The sequence below is a fragment of the Hyperolius riggenbachi genome, chromosome 10 (genome assembly GCF_040937935.1).
Source record: "Hyperolius riggenbachi isolate aHypRig1 chromosome 10, aHypRig1.pri, whole genome shotgun sequence".
Lineage (NCBI taxonomy): Eukaryota > Metazoa > Chordata > Amphibia > Anura > Hyperoliidae > Hyperolius > Hyperolius riggenbachi.
Genome location: NC_090655.1, coordinates 232,674,190 through 232,690,255, shown reverse-complemented (window position 1 = coordinate 232,690,255; position 16,066 = coordinate 232,674,190). Strand labels below are relative to the sequence as shown.

At 46.7% G+C, this 16,066-nt stretch overlaps 1 protein-coding gene across 1 annotated transcript; it reads left to right on the top strand.

The window, feature by feature from the left end:
• Positions 1–2,676: 2,676 nt before the first annotated feature.
• On the top strand, positions 2,677–15,785 carry LOC137536901 (zinc finger protein 25-like). Its single transcript, XM_068259080.1, has 6 exons — positions 2,677–2,754; positions 4,150–4,284; positions 12,736–12,814; positions 12,935–13,032; positions 13,146–13,254; positions 15,004–15,785. The coding sequence occupies exons 1-6, from the start codon at positions 2,677–2,679 to the stop codon at positions 15,783–15,785; spliced, it is 1,281 nt and encodes a 426-aa protein (XP_068115181.1).
• Positions 15,786–16,066: the final 281 nt, after the last annotated feature.

Below are 16,066 nucleotides of genomic sequence, written 5' to 3'. Positions count from 1 at the left end.
CCCATAAGTCACCCATTAATCACCCCCTGTCACTGCTACCCATCAGATCAGACCCTAATCTGCCCCTTGGGCACCCAATCACCCGCCCGCACCCTCAAATAGCCCCCCAGACCCCCTCTGATCAACTCGCCAGTGAATTGCTTGCATATATTCTCCCCTGTAATCACCTACTGATCACCTATCAATCACCCCATCACCCCCTGTCACTGCTACTCATCAGATCAGACCCTCATCTGCCCCTTGCGGGCACCCAATCACCCACCCACACCCTCAGAACGCCCTCAGACCCCAGCCCTGATCACCTCGCCAGTGCATTTCTTGCATCTATTCTCCCCTCTAATCACACCCTGATCACCTATCAATCACCCCGTCACCCCCTGTCACTGCTACCCAGCCTGTCACAAGTTAGCGTAAATTGATTTATTTTTTTTCCACAAAGTGTCATTTTCCGCTAACTTGTGACAAAAAATAAAATCTTCTATGAACTCACCATGCCTCTTAGTGAATACTTTGGGATGTCTTCTTTCCAAAATGGGGTCATTTGGGGGGTATTTATATTATCCTGGAATTTTAGCACCTCATGAAACATGACAAGTGCTCAGAAAAGTCAAAAATGCTACAAAATGGGAAAATTCACTTTTGGCACCATAGTTTGTAAACGCTATAACTTTTACCCAAACCAATAAATATACACTGGATGTTTTTTTTTTGTAGCACAATAAATTTGGACAAAAATGTATATAGAAATTTTACTTTATTTGAAAAATGTCAGCACAGAAAGTTAAAAAAATCATTTTTTTGAAAAAATTCATGTCTTTTTTGATGAATATAATGAAAACTAAAAATTGCAGCAGCAATCAAATAGCACCAAAAGAAAGCTGTATTCGTGACAAGAAAAGGAGGTAAAATTCATTTAGATAGTAGGTTGTATGACTGAGCAATAAACCGTGAAAGCTGCAGTGGTCTGAATGGAAAAAAAGGCTCTGGTCCTTAAGGGGCGAAAAGACTGCGGTCCTTAAGGGGCGAAAAGACTGCGGTCCTTAAGGGGCGGTTCTTAGGTGGTTAAGCATCGTCTGGAAGCAGGGAATAATTACACATGCCTCTGCACATGGTTTTTGTCAGTGAATGGTGAGGTTTTTTTTCTAATTAGCTGCACTTCCAGTTGTGGGGAGGGAGGAGGAGGGGCCCTCAAAGCCTCTGGGCCCCCTGCGATGGCAGGGGTCAAAGGGGTGATTGTTACACCCATGCTGATGCCTCTGATGGGTTTGGGGAGGCTTCCATAGTCCAGTACAGGCACACCACTCATTCATTAAATTTGAAGCAAAATGTATCTTCAACCTCCTACCGACCCAGATTTAGAGGGTATGGAGGGGCCAGTTCTAGACTTTCTAGACTTTTTGCTGGCTGAATCAAACTTGTGAGGAAAACACTGATATATCTGCAATTTACATTAATCTTCATGGCGGAGCCCTTTTCACCTGTTTTCGCATGGATGGCCACCAAGGCTCCCATACATAGTGGCCCCGTATATTGTGGAGGCCTCAGTGGGGGAGAACCTTGCCCCTGCAGGTGAGAAGCCTCAATAGGGGAGAACCCACCCTTTTTATTTTAGAACATGCACCCTGCTAATAGGTTTATGTACATTTGGCTCTGCCCACAATATCTTCAAACGACACCCACTTGTTGCCACCTCCAAAAGTTGTGAGGTGTGACTTAGGGTGCTAGTCTAGTTTAGGGGACCCAGGAGGAACCCTCATGGGGTACAGTTCCCCAATCATCTTGCCCTCTACAGCATGAGGTGTTGTGATTGACCAAATAGTGTGTAACTAGCAGTTTGAGAGGGTACTGTCCACTCAATCACGTTAGAAGAATTTTCCTATAAGGTTTCCTACTGGGTCCCCTAAACGAGATTAGCACCTGCCATGGTAATAATTGAATGTAGTCACTTTCACAGAGCCAAGAGGAAATGTCCATCAATTATAACCAGATCCTTCCTGTACCCCTTCAGCATTGCAATTATTCCCCAGTACACAAAGTTCCCCTCTCCCCCCCCCCCACCCACACACACACACACACACACACACTATCTACCATTGGCAACATTGCGACCATCAAAAGAACAACCAACAGTAGGAAGAGAAGGGTGGAGAGAAAGGCAGGAGAAGAGTCCAGCACACCAGTGGCGTAGCTAAGGAGCTATGGGCCCCGGTGCAAATTTTACAAGCACTCTATACATAAAAATTGATACGGCGCACCAAAACCTGCCAATGGCAACTACAGTGTCAGAGGTGAAAGTAGGGGATGGGAAACCGTTTGTTAATGATTACCACTATTCAAAGCATCTATAGAAGTGATTATTACCAACACAGGGCCAATAGAGAGCTAATACTGTGCTTGAGGGAGGGCCCCTCGGGGCCCCTCTGACCCAAGGGCCCCGATGTGGTCGCTACCTCTGCAACCCCTATTGCTACGCCACTGCAGCACATTGTAAATACAACCCACCAGTCGATACATATCATCATCTGTATACAGTATGTCCCTGCACTATTCTGCATGGCCCTGCAATCTGCATGTGACAGCAGTAGGGGCTACCAGGGGAGTGTCATGGGGAGGACTGTGGTCTCCTTCTTATTTATCTTCAGGCAGGAGTATCTTATATTGACCACATGACTCAGGATGGAAAAGGATCAGAGCAACATGACTGAAAGGGTATTCAACCTCACCGTGGAGATCATCTCCCTGCTGACTGGAAAGGTGAGGAGGATTCTGGGATGTCACAGGGTGTCACTCTTATCTCTGTTAATAAAACACACCCAACCAGAGAGGTGAGAAGGATTCTGGGATGTCACATGTTGTTACTCTTATTTCTATTAATAAAACTGACTAGAGGGGTGAGGAACATCAGGGCCAGGCCGAGGCAAGAGAGGCTCCAGCCTCAGGGCGCAGTGTAGGAGTGGACACACAACTCACTCAGCTCTCATTCCCCTATTGTGTTTGAAGCAGAAAGAGATAAGAAAGGGGATACATGGCAGTGACTGCAAGCCAGATAACTAGAGATGAAGGTGTTGGGGGCTATGGGGTGCCACTAATGATCCAATTTCTAGAGAAAAATCGTTCAAGAGATCAGAAATTCTGATCGGAAGTGAAATTGTTCACTACACCATGAACGAACCAATCTTTGCTTCTTATCACAACCAACAAGAAAATTCAAATTTTGGTTTGACGAAAATCCTATCGGACGATTGATTCTAGGGCCCATTCACACTTAGAAACACAAAACGCCGGTGATTTTTGCTGATGTTTTGCGGGAGTGATTTTTCAGCGGAAAAAAATCACTGAACACTGCGAGGATTTTTCCGCAGTCGTGTTTATCGCTTCTATAGCACTGAAACGCGATCGCTGGGAAATCGCCTGAAAATGGTCCAGGCAACTCATTTGCAATGCGATTAGCGCAAATCGCCCAAGTAAGAATGGGCCCATAGACTTTTATTACACTAGCGCTTTCAAAAGCGCTAGCGTTTGAGCGTTTTGCCAAAACCGCCAGCAAAACGCTCAAGTGTGAATGGGCCCTTATAATCGTCTGTAATTGATTGTGCCCATCAACGGAGATTATTTACAACCAATCCGATCAGAATTTATGATCGCTCGAACGATTTTTTGCTAGAAATTGGACCGTTCACCTTTAGTCTAATAGCAATCAGTTTGTGACGGCTGGGGTGGAGGGATGGAGGGTCTGCACTTTGGTGTCTCAGCCTAGCATGCTGAAGGACATTGTCCCGGCTCTGAGGAACACGAATGAATTGGCAATAGTGACATCTTTGCCTGGAAATGAATGCAGCATAAAAGTGGGGGGGCGTGCTGCTGCTGCTGCTGCTGCTGCTGCTGCTGAAAGGGTTAACTTACCACCTTTCTGCAATGCTCTGCTTTCCATCTTCCTGACACTTCCAGTGTCGTGGTCAAACTCCTGGCCATAGAGGTGGAAGTATTGGGAAGGTGGAGACATAAGTAAGCACTCTCTGCTATGGTCTGTCCCCACTAACACGCTGGTTTAAGCAAAACTGAATCTCTGCTCATCTCTGGTGAGGAGGGTTGTATTTGGTCACATGACCTCACTTACCATGTGATGTTGGTGTTGCTCTTTTCTTTCAGAGATTTTGTCCAGTAAAGTCTGGTGATCATGTGACCATCATGGTGCCCCCACCTCAATCCCTGATATCTGTGAAACACAACATGCAAAAGATTCTGGAACTCACCAGGAAAATGATGGAGCTGGTGCTGATAGAGGTGAGCAGTGCTGGGAATTATGGGACCTTATCCAATAACGGTATGGAATGTGTCTGAATGGTAACTGTATTATGGGAATTCTTTAATTAAGTTTCTTCTGGTCTAAATATTTTGCTAAATTTAAGTGCATGATACAATTCGAGATTGTATATGTAGTGTACTTATACTGTAGGTAGGGGACCACCTGAAAACCGGTGGTCAGGCCGTGCACCCCCTGGCACCACTTCTGGACCTCTCTCCCCCACAATTGTAATATGCTGGAAATTCAAATAAATCATAATACTGCCGGAATTCTATGCCTTTACTTGTTCATTTGACAGACTACCTACCTAGTTGGGGCCGGTGGTTCTTCCATGAAGCAACAAGAATCATGGGAATCACATGCTTCAGGGCAACAACAATTAGAGGGCGGCAAGAGGCGGCTCCCCTCTCCAAATGTCCTCCTCCTCTCACTCCCTGTCTCCCCCTCCCTATATGCACAGCACTGCTTCACTCTCCTGCTCTCAGCATTCCAGTGATGGGATCTCCATCTGCCTATCCAGCATCCTGTATCCAAGGCTACAGCGGTGCCTCATGTGACCTATTACATGTTGCCGGGTCACATGAGGCACCACTGTAGTCAGAGAGGAATCAGGACTTCAAGTAGGGCTGGTGATCCCATCGCTAATCTGCTGAGAGCGGGTGAGTGATGCAGTGCCAGTACAGCACGCACCCAGCATCCTGGTATCAGATGCTGCAGGCCTGCAGAGAAGAGATGCTGTCTTGCAGGAAGTAGTGTGAGAGACAGCCTGATGTGTCTCTCCGGTCTGGATTTGCACACATGTACACATGTGAGTGTGCAAATCCACAGATGTACGTGTGCGGGGAGGTGCAGGCGTCCTCACAATATATTGCTTCAAGTGGCAACGAGTCTAGAACCAGCCCTGTTCATAGTCCTGAGCACATTGAACTGCACTGGGCATAGCATCTTGCACAGCAGCATGCTCCACCTACAATCTAGCTTATACCTGAGTGCCAGCAGCTTTCCATTTTTGCATACATTAGATGCTACCAGCTATTAGATAGGAAACTACAGGAAGATTAAATAGCAGTTACAGTATAAGTTTATTACCTTGCAGCAAGGCTATTTTTAATAGATGCCTTATCAGGTCTGCAGGGCTACTTAAATTCTTAAATAATGTCCAGTCCAAGAGTAAATCACCAAACCAGGCTTTAAATGTCTGTGTCTGGTTCCTATAAGGTGTCACATTGTTACTAGAGATGGCCTGAACGGTTCGACGGCGAACGGTTCCCAGCGAACTTTGGTGGTTCGCGGAGAACCACAAACTTTTCCGGAAGTTCGGTTCGCCCCCATAGTGCATCATGACGGTTAACTTTGACCCTCTACATCACAGTCAGCAGGCACATTGTAGCCAATCAGGCTACACTCCCTCCTGGAGCCCCACCCCGACCCCCCCACCCCCTTATAAAAGGCAGGCAGCGTCAAGCTTTTCACTCACTCGTGTGCCTGCAGTAATTAGAGAAGGGAGAGCTGCTGTGCAGAGAGAGCTATAGGGAACGCTTAGTTAGGCTCTTGTAGGCTTCTTAGCTTGCTCCTTGCTGATTCTTATTGCTAAAAAAAAGGTACACCTCAACAGCTCTTTTGAGAGCTAATCTTGTTCTTGTGATCTATCTTTTTTTCTTTTTTGTGTGTGTGTGGCCCACTTGCATTATATATAGCCCTGTAAGTCAGTTGCAGCTGGCCTTTGGCCCCTTGGTGGTATAATTACTACTGTGCCAGGTGCACATTGTAATACCCATCACTGCATATACCTACCTGTTGTTCACAGTGCACCCACCTACCTATGTGAGCACACGCAGTGTTTCTGTGCCTGTCCGGTACCTGCCTGTGTGTGACAGGTGCACATTGTAATACCCATCACTGCATATACCTACCTGTTCACAGTGCATCCACCTACCTACGTGAGCACACGCAGTGTGATATTTAATACCACCAGTCACTGTACCTGTTCACGGTACGTGTGTGTGACAGGTGCACATTTGTACTACCCATCACTGCATATACCTACCTGTTGTGTTCAGTGCACCCACCTACCTACATGAGTGCACGCAGTGTGATATACCACTCCGTGCATACCTGTTAACTGCACCTGTGTGACTGCACATTGTATTAGTCAAGTCAGTGCATACCTTTCACTTCATCCCCCCAATATGGACAAAACAAAAGGCAGAGGCAGGCCACCTGGCAGGTCTGTTCGAGGCCGCGCTGTCGTGTTTTCGTGCGCTCCTCGACCAAAGTACAGTGTTCAGAAGAAGGCACGTGCCATCAACCCCCAATATTGTGAGGACGTAGTTGACTATTTAACACAGAACACCTCATCTTTCTCAGCTTCTGCATGAAAGTGTGACATATCTTCCTCCTCCTGCTCTGATTCTGGCACCCCACTTAACACTCTGTGTCTGCCTCAGATGAGAGCAATGCCATCTGTACTCTCTGTCACCAAAAATTGAGCGGTGGAAAGACCAAGACCCGCGTAGGGACAACTACCTTACGAAGGCACATGATTTCAAAGCACAAATTGCAATGGGATGACCACCTGAGGAAAAGCAGCACACAAAAGCAAAGCCACACACCACAGTGGAAGATACCAGGCCGCAATTTTTTCTCAAAAAAGGTGATACCTAAACTGTACCGTGATGTTGAAAGGCAAGTGGTGACATCTCTGGCACACAGCGTTGGGTCAAGGGTCCATCTGACCACGGATACCTGGTCTGCAAAGCACGCTCAGGCCTGCCCCAAGACTAAGTCAGTCCCCACACACAGCATCTCTGCCTGCACGCCGTGTGACTGCCTGCCCCAAGACTAAGTCGCTTCCCACACAGCATCTCTGCCCGCAGGTCGGTTGACTGCCTTCTCCGCCACCACCAACAGGGTCCAGGACTCCAGATGGATTCCTGAATTTTTAAGGCTGCTGCTAGCAGCGGCCGCTATAATAAGTTTTCTGGTGCGTATACATGCCTGCCTAATTTTTCTGGCTGCACTGCAGCTGCAACAACAAAACAAAAGGCATGTACATGTGCCAATTCCCCTTCGTGAACATTACCTTGCCTCGGTGGAAATGACCGCCGGCTATACAGTATGAGTGTCTCGGGAGGGCGGGGGGGCACACCAAAGATAATAAGGTGGTTGCTTCATTGTGGACAGACCAAATTGATCAGCTGAACAGTCACTGTTCTGTCATTCAGCTACCTCAGCCCATCGACCATATGGGCTGGAAAGCCGCCATCACCTGCACTCTCGTCATGGTGGGCGCCAGTCCAGCACTACACAAACAGCTGTTTGCAGTCACTACATACCTTTCACTGCATCTGTGACTGCACATTGCATTATACCTGGCAGTAGGTGCATACCTTTCACTTGAATGGATGGCAGACTTGCCCTCCATAACAGATTCTCGTTAAAGGTATTAAAGTTGATTAGTCTCATATACAGCAGGGCCTTGAAAGTCCTCCTGTATTGTTATTTTTTGTCACTACCTCAGGGCTTGCATGCCACGACTGATGCCTTCCTTGGATGTGTGGAGGTGGTAGCCTTTTCTTAGGCTCCCACTCCGGACCGGAATCGAACCAGGATTCCCCGGCCATTACCCGTGGTCACCATGCTACTGAGAAAGTACCATCGAAAGTTTCACACAGTTGAATGAATGGCAGACTTGCCCTCCATAACAGATTCTCGTTAAAGGCAAGTGGTGTCATCTCTGGCACACAGCGTTGGGTCAAGGGTCCATCTGACCAGATTGTCTATCCAGTACGAACTAAGATGGTGCCGGACTCGGACGCCGTGGCCACAGGGCTCCGGCCTTTTTTCTTTTTTTCTACATTAGTCTCCCACCTTTGCTTACCTCCGAGCCCCTCTGCCACCGACATAAGAGGTGGGGATCACGGGCATGCTGGTCCTGTCCTGCTCCAGCCAGTGGGTTCAGCTGATCGGAGCGTCGTGGTTCGGAGCCCATGCGATCCGCGATGTAGGAGGTGCCACTGCAGATGGAGGGAACTGGGACATTCTCCAAGTCTACCTCGCTGTTTGCTGCAGGGCCGCTGCTCATTCCCACTGACGCTGATCCACTCTCCTTCACTGCCGCCGGCGGGAGGCACATCGCTGCTGCATACGATTTTGTCAGCAGGCTGCAGCTGATCAGGCCCCGAGGAGACCTCCAGGCACTGCTGGCCGCTCCAACACCAACACTCGATGCCAGCGGCCAATATTACCGCTGCACTGCCACCTACAGCTGACCCACTTGCCGCCACTTCCTGCTCGGCCACCTACGTGGAGGAGCTCCTCATTGCGAGAGCGGCTCTGCTGGCCACTCCAGAGGCAGTCTCCACCGCCTGCTCCAGCCTGGTGGGCCACCCACATGGAGGAGCTCCTCTCCTCTGTGCTCTCCCGCAGGCCTGACCACCATTGAATGGGCCACTGCCAGGACGATCACCGCATCCAGCCCTCAATAGCGGCCACAGGGATCCTGCCTCCATCTGAACACTCCAGGCTGGCATCACCCCAGGGCCACCCTGTCTCTCATGGGACTCCAGCACAAAGGGGGATCCAGTCACACACCCCCTGCTGCTCCAGCTGTGCCAGATGGGCAATCGAGGTGCTGCCACTGCTGTCTCAGCAGCGAGAAATCGAGATATTGCACCAAGGAAGACCCATGCATGCTGCAAGGCCATTGCGGATGCACTGCACTACAGCCAGCCACTCCAATGCTGACCACCTGCACTGGATCAGGCCCTAAGCCTGAGCCTAATTTTTGCATGTATGGCCACAGGGCAAGAGGCACAGCTAGGACAGTCGTTTCCCACCATCCGCACTGGGCCAGGCTGTAAATCTAAGGGCTAAACTTCTGCAAGCATGGCCGAGACTGTTATTCTCCACCTCTGGGGACCCTTGGAGTCTCTATCTATTTATCTCTCTCCTATCGCTCCTTCTTCTTTCTCTCCCACTATTTCACCAATTGCACTTTCCAAGACATGCAGCTGGGTGTCTGTAATTGCTGCAGAGCAGTTGAGCGCCGCATAGAGTGTGGCAGCTCCACTCAACATTAGGGATGCTCACTGGATTCCGCGGAATTATTAATCCCGCGATTCCGGCCGGAATTAGGCCAATTCCGGCGGTCGGAGCGGAATTGCTAAACGTGTAAACGGAATTCCGCAGAAATGTTTTTATTTCCGCTGAATTTTACGGAATTGAAAAATCTCTCTCAATCTCTCTTAATCTCTCTCTCTTTCTCTCTCTCTCTCTCTCCTCCTCCTCAAGGGAGGAGGGAATCATCTTCCAGGGAATTGTAGTTTTTCAAAAGCCAGCTTACACGCCATGGCTGGGAATTGAACCCAGGTCTCAGTGTGTGTTAGGTAACTGACTTATCCGCTATACCACCAACAACACTACATGCTGAAGCCAGCCTAGCATGTACCATTATGATCAATCCAAGATAAAAAAGTAGCATGCTTAAGGATTTGTAGTATGTCAAAAACCAACTCTCTGTGGCTGGGAATTGAACCAAGGTCTCAGTGTGTGGCAGGCAACTGACTTATCCGCTATACCACCAACAACACTACATGCTGAAGCCAGCCTAGCATGTACCATTATGATCAATCCAAGAGAAAAAGTAGCATGCTTAAGGATTTGTAGCATGTCAAAAGCCACCTCACCGTGGCTGGGAATTGAACCCAGGTCTCAGTGTGTGGAAGGTAACTGACTTAACCGCTATACCACCAACAACACTACATGCTGAAGCCAGCCTAGCATGTACCATTATGATCAATCCAAGAGAAAAATTAGCTTGTTTCTCTCTAGGACTTAGTTACATACTTACATAGCTAGTTTGGTTGAAAAAAGACATACGTCCATTGAGTTCAACCAGAGAACAAAGTACAACACCAGCCTACTCCCTCACATATCCCTGTTGATCCAGAGGAAGGCGAAAAAACCCTTACAGGGCATGGTCCAATTAGCCCCAAAAGGGAACAAAAATTCCTTCCCGACTCCAGATGGCAATCAGATAACATCCCTGGATCAACATCATTGAGCATTACCTAGTATTTGTAGCCATGGATGTCTTTCAACGCAAGGAAAGCATCTAAGCCCCCTTTAAATGCAGGTATAGAGTTTGCCATAACGACTTCCTGTGGCAATGCATTCCACATCTTAATCACTCTTACCGTAAAGAACCCTTTCCTAAATAAATGGCTAAAACGTTTTTCCTCCATGTGCAGATCATGTCCTCTAGTCCTCTGAGAAGGTCTAGGGACAAAAAGCTCATCCGCCAAGCTATTATATTGCCATCTGATGTATTTATACATGTTAATTAGATCCCCTCTAAGGCGTCTTTTCTCTAGACTAAATAAACCCAGTTTATCTAACCTTTCTTGGTAAGTGAGATCTTCCATCCCACGTATCAATTTTGTTGCTCGTCTCTGCACCTGCTCTAAAACTGCAATATCTTTTTTGTAATGTGGTGACCAGAACTGAATTCCATATTCCAGATGTGGCCTTACTAGAGAGTTAAACAGGGGCAATATTATGCTAGCATCTTGAGTTTTAATTCCCTTTTTAATGCATCCCAAAATGTTGTTAGCTTTAGCTGCAGCGGCTTGGCATTGAGTACGATTATTTAACTTGTTGTCGATGACTACTCCTAAGTCCTTCTCCAAGTTTGATGTCCCCAACTGTATCCCATTTATTTTGTATGGTGCTAGACCATTGGTACGACCAAAATGCATGACTTGATGCCATTGAACTGAATTTTCAGCTTCAAACCATCAACGGATACCGACAGAATTTCATAGGCAATTTCGGAATTCGAGCTTCTTCTATCCTCTTCTACAATTACCTCCTCACATTCACGTGTACAAGACTTCTCACGTGCCTCACCCCTCCTCTGGAATGCCCTTCCACAACACATCCGCCACTCTCCCACCTTTAAAATCTTTAAACGCTCCCTCAAAACCCACCTTTTCCGACAAGCATATTCTCTAGCTTAGGCCATGCACCTACTAAATAACCTAATTGAGCACTGCCTGTACATATACTGTATACATCCCCACCTCTTGCTTCCACCCCATTCCTTTAGATTGTAAGCTCGCAAGGGCAGGGCTCTCACCCTTTTGTGTCATGGACTGTTATTAATTTATTGCTTGCACACTATTAGACACTTATACATTTTAGTCATCATGTTAAATCAAATTGTAATCAGCAGTGCTGTATCTTGTATCAGTGTTCATATTTGATGTATATCATTGTCTGTATCATTATGTATCCCTTGTTTGTTTTCTTACATTGTACAGCGCCACGGAATATGTTGGTGCTTTATAAATAAATAATAATAATTCCGCCGGATTGAGAAAGCAATTCCGTTCCGACCAAACGGAATGACCAATTTCCGCCCCAAATTGCGGAAAATACAATTCCGCGGAAAGCAGTGACCATCCCTACTAGAGAGAGAGAGAAAGAGAGAGATGAATCTACATGGCTATCTGGGGTTCTCTTCGGACAACTGTTGAACACGAAAGGCAAGGTCATGCCTGGGTGGGCTTGAACCACCATCCTTTCAGTTAACAGCCAAACGTGCTAACCAATTGTGCCACAGAGACTGTGTACCACAAAGACTGTGCACGCAGTTGCTGTTGAATGATTTTATGGGGATGTATGTGTGTCTTTTGGAGGGAGGAAGTAAGTCTGCTCCAGGAAGTTTCAGCATGTAGTTTTGGTGGAATAGTGGTGAGCATAGCTGCCTACCAAGTGGTAGGCCTGGGTTCGGTTCCTGGCCAATGTATATGAGTTGGCTTTTGATATCCTACATATCCCTAAGCAAGCTCATTTTTCTCTTGGATATATCATGATGGTACATGCTAGGCTGGCTTCAGCATGTAGTGTTGGTGGTGGTATAGTGGTGAGGAGAGCTTGCCTACCAAGCACTAGACCTGGGTTCGATTCCCGGCCAATGTATGTAAGCTGGCTTTTGAAATCCTACAATTCCCTGGAAGACAAGACTCTCCTCTTCCCTCCTGGAGGAGGGAGGAAATAAGGAAGTCTGTGGAGCAGAAATTCTTATTATTAGGTAGAAATCAGTTCGGTGGGAAAAAAAATTTGCATTCCGTAAAATTCCGCGGAATTTCATATTTTCCGCGGAAATTCCGCCATAGTGATATAGCAATTCCATTCCGTCACAACGGAACGGAATCACCAAATTCCGGCTGGAGTCACGGAATTCTTAATTCCGCGAAATCCAGCGACCATCCCTAGTGTTTCTAGTTTTAAAAGTTCACCTCCCCATTGAATTCTATTGCGGTTCTTGGAAGTTCGTGCAAACCGAACTTTTGCGGAAGTTCGCAAACCAAAAATCGGAGGTTCGGGGCATCTCTAATTGTTACTATCTATATCACACCATACAGGAGAGGCAGCACTTTGATGAACACAAGGACCTCCAGAAGGACACTCTATTGGAGAATCAGTCGCCACTCACAACACTGGGTAAGAGGAGACTTTCATGTCTTCCAGTAGAGAGCAGTACGGATAATTCACCTAGATCTCCCCATCATCTGATAATCACATAAAGGGAAAGTATTCAGTCAGTGTGTATGTTTCCTACAGATGGATCCAGTAACAGGGCCCCACCAGAGAGATGTACAGGTTCTCTTTACTCCTGGAATTATCCATGGGAAGATCTCACCATCTCCCAACAATATTCAGTAGGTGGGACTGAGGGTCACCAGAGGCTCTACACGGTGACATTATTTCCTTCTGTGTATGCTATTATAAAAGTGTTAAAATGTTACATTTTGTTCTCTTTTTGTGCATTTAGGAAGAAGAGATGATACATGTGAAAGTTGTGGTTAAAGAGGAAGAAGACGAGATTAGTGTGACGGGAAAGCAGGAGGGTGACATGAGAGCATCTAAGGAGATCCATATTGGTGAGTAATTTAAATTTACCAATGTCACAGATGATACAGTACTTTACTGTACACAGACTGATCACAGAAGGAGCCTGGCCAAACTTACAGGGCTTCTACCAGGAGAACGAGAAGGCGGAGGAAGACAGCGTTGGAGTGATTGGTGTGGAGGGGGCTGGAGGAAGCCCCAGGTATGTATAAATATTTTATATCTATTGGTCTCAGGGTCACTTTAAAGATTCCCTCCACTATTAAGGACAGAGTGTAAGGCTGCAAGATTGGTGGGGGGGGGGGGGGATTTAGAGTTAATTGTTCCAAAAGGCTACCTTAGCTCTTCAGAAACTTCTGCCTGCATTGCCGCAGCCTGCCCTCAGCTCAGCAGCCACCAATTAGATTGCCAAGCTGGGGATGAGCTGCGGCAATATGGATGGGGGTGGCCAAAGCCTCGGCAGAAGATAAAAATGCATTTCGGGGGGGGGGGGGGGGGGGGGCAGTGTGCTCATCTGAATGGACAAATTATGGTGGAGCAGGTAAGTAATTAATCCCCCCAGTCCTCCATCATTAAGATAGTAGATGGTGGACGATAACAACCAGCATGGGCCAGAATCAAGAGTCAGACCGTGTATATTGGGCGCTTGATGTCTGCTGAGCATCCAGAGATTTAGCATTCTCCAACATCCGAGAAGCACCTCACAAGAGCATTGTTCTCCTCACTCCCCCACCAGTGGGTGTTCACCCTCTCGCACGCCACTCCTCATTCCGCCCATCCCTAGCAACCCCCGCCGGGCATAGCAACAGATGCATTGCTAGCCAGGGGGCTGATGAGTCTATACAGCATTGTCAATGCTCTCAGAGATTGGTACATGAATCCTTTGGTGACAGAGATCCCTTCTGTGATGTGCTGTGTGTACATGGCTTAAGTGTTATCAGCCTGTAATAATCTGGTAACAGTAACTACACGCATGTTAACACAACAGCAATGAAAGTCTATGGGGCCTAGTACACTAACCATTTTGCATTGCGTTGGAAGCGTCCGATTCACCACTGACCCACCGCAAAGTCAACAGCGCATTACCGTCCAACTTCTGCAGCAACCGAATGCATCTTAGTCAATAGGCGAATCATAAACTTTAAATATGTTGGCGGTGCACATGCACGAAATGACACAAATACGACGGGTAAGCTTAGAACCCCAGTGACGTTTTTCCTGTCCAGCAGTGAGTATGTCACTGGGAAATGGGCGGTGAGGGGCATGCAAGGGGGCAGTGCTACGCATATGACCCTGTCGGGGGTCATACGGCATTCTGCCGTATGAATCTATTTGTTAGTGGTGCAATGGGAGGTGGGTGGAGCATCGTACCGCAACGCTCTGGCCAGGTGTAAAACCGGTCTAAGTATTACTGGCCTGTAATAAGCTGATAAGCCACTGTACATTACTGTTAACATAGTGGTCACAGTAGGGGTGCAGATCTAACATACTAATGAGAATTCTCTTAAAATCAGTGATTTTTTTTTTTCCTGTCGGGGGTCATACGGCATTCTGCCGTATGAATCTATTTGTTAGTGGTGCAATGGGAGGTGGGTGGAGCATCGTACCGCAACGCTCTGGCCAGGTGTAAAACCGGTCTAAGTATTACTGGCCTGTAATAAGCTGATAAGCCACTGTACATTACTGTTAACATATTGGTCACAGTAGGGGTGCAGATCTAACATACTAATGAGAATTCTCTTAAAATCAGTGATTTTTTTTTTCCTTTTTACTATTTGCAGCACCGAGTCCTTGCATCACAAACCACTCAAGGGTTTATCAAACTGTATCCCCTGAATGTGGTGTGCAAGATGATGTCATCACACGAAACTCTTCAGGAAGGAACACTATTACCCCATTACCCCCCTGTCCTCCCAACCCCCAGAAGGCTGATGCCAGAGCCCAGCAGAGGATTCATACTGCTGAAATGTCATATAAGTGTTCTGAGTGTGGGAAATGTTTTAGTACGAAATTGAGTCTTGCTGCGCATAAGAGAAATCACACAAGAAAGGGGTCATTTTTTTGTACTGAGTGTGGGCAACACTTTGTACAAAAATCCCACCTGTCCAGACATGAGCTATCTCACACTGATGAGAAGCCATTTTCATGTGATGAGTGTGGGAAATGGTTTATTTGGAAAGGAAATCTTGTCGCACATCAGAAATCTCATATTGGCTATCCATGTTCTGAGTGTGGGAAATGTTTTGCACGCAAATCACAACTTGATATACATGCAAGATCTCACCCATACAAAACATTATCCTGTCATGTGTGTGGAAAATTTTTTGTACATAGATCACAGCTTGTCAGGCATGAGAAAGCTCACATCGAGAAGCCTTTTTCTTGTTCTGAGTGTGGGAAATGTTATGCTTGGAAATCAAGTCTTGTTACACATCTGAGATCTCACACTGGTGATAAGCCATTTTTGTGTACGGAGTGTGGGAAACGGTTTATATTTAAATCATACCTTGCTGCACACGAGAGAGCTCACCGGGTCAAAAAGCAATATGGTCACCTAATATGACTCTCGTTACAAATGCCTCATACATACAAAAAGGACCTCATGTACAAAATGTACTATATCGTTTTTGTTGTCCTAACATGTTACAGTATTCTATGATTTGTCATAAGTTGATAAAAGCACATTGGAAACAATAAAAAAGCATTGTTTATACTGTGTGTCCAAATCCAGAGTTGTCTGAACGTAAATCTTGTATCCCTATGTTCCAGTAAGTATAAAACATGATTTGACTTGCAAACAACCTCCTAAAAAGAACAAAAAGTGTGGGAAATGTTTTATACAGA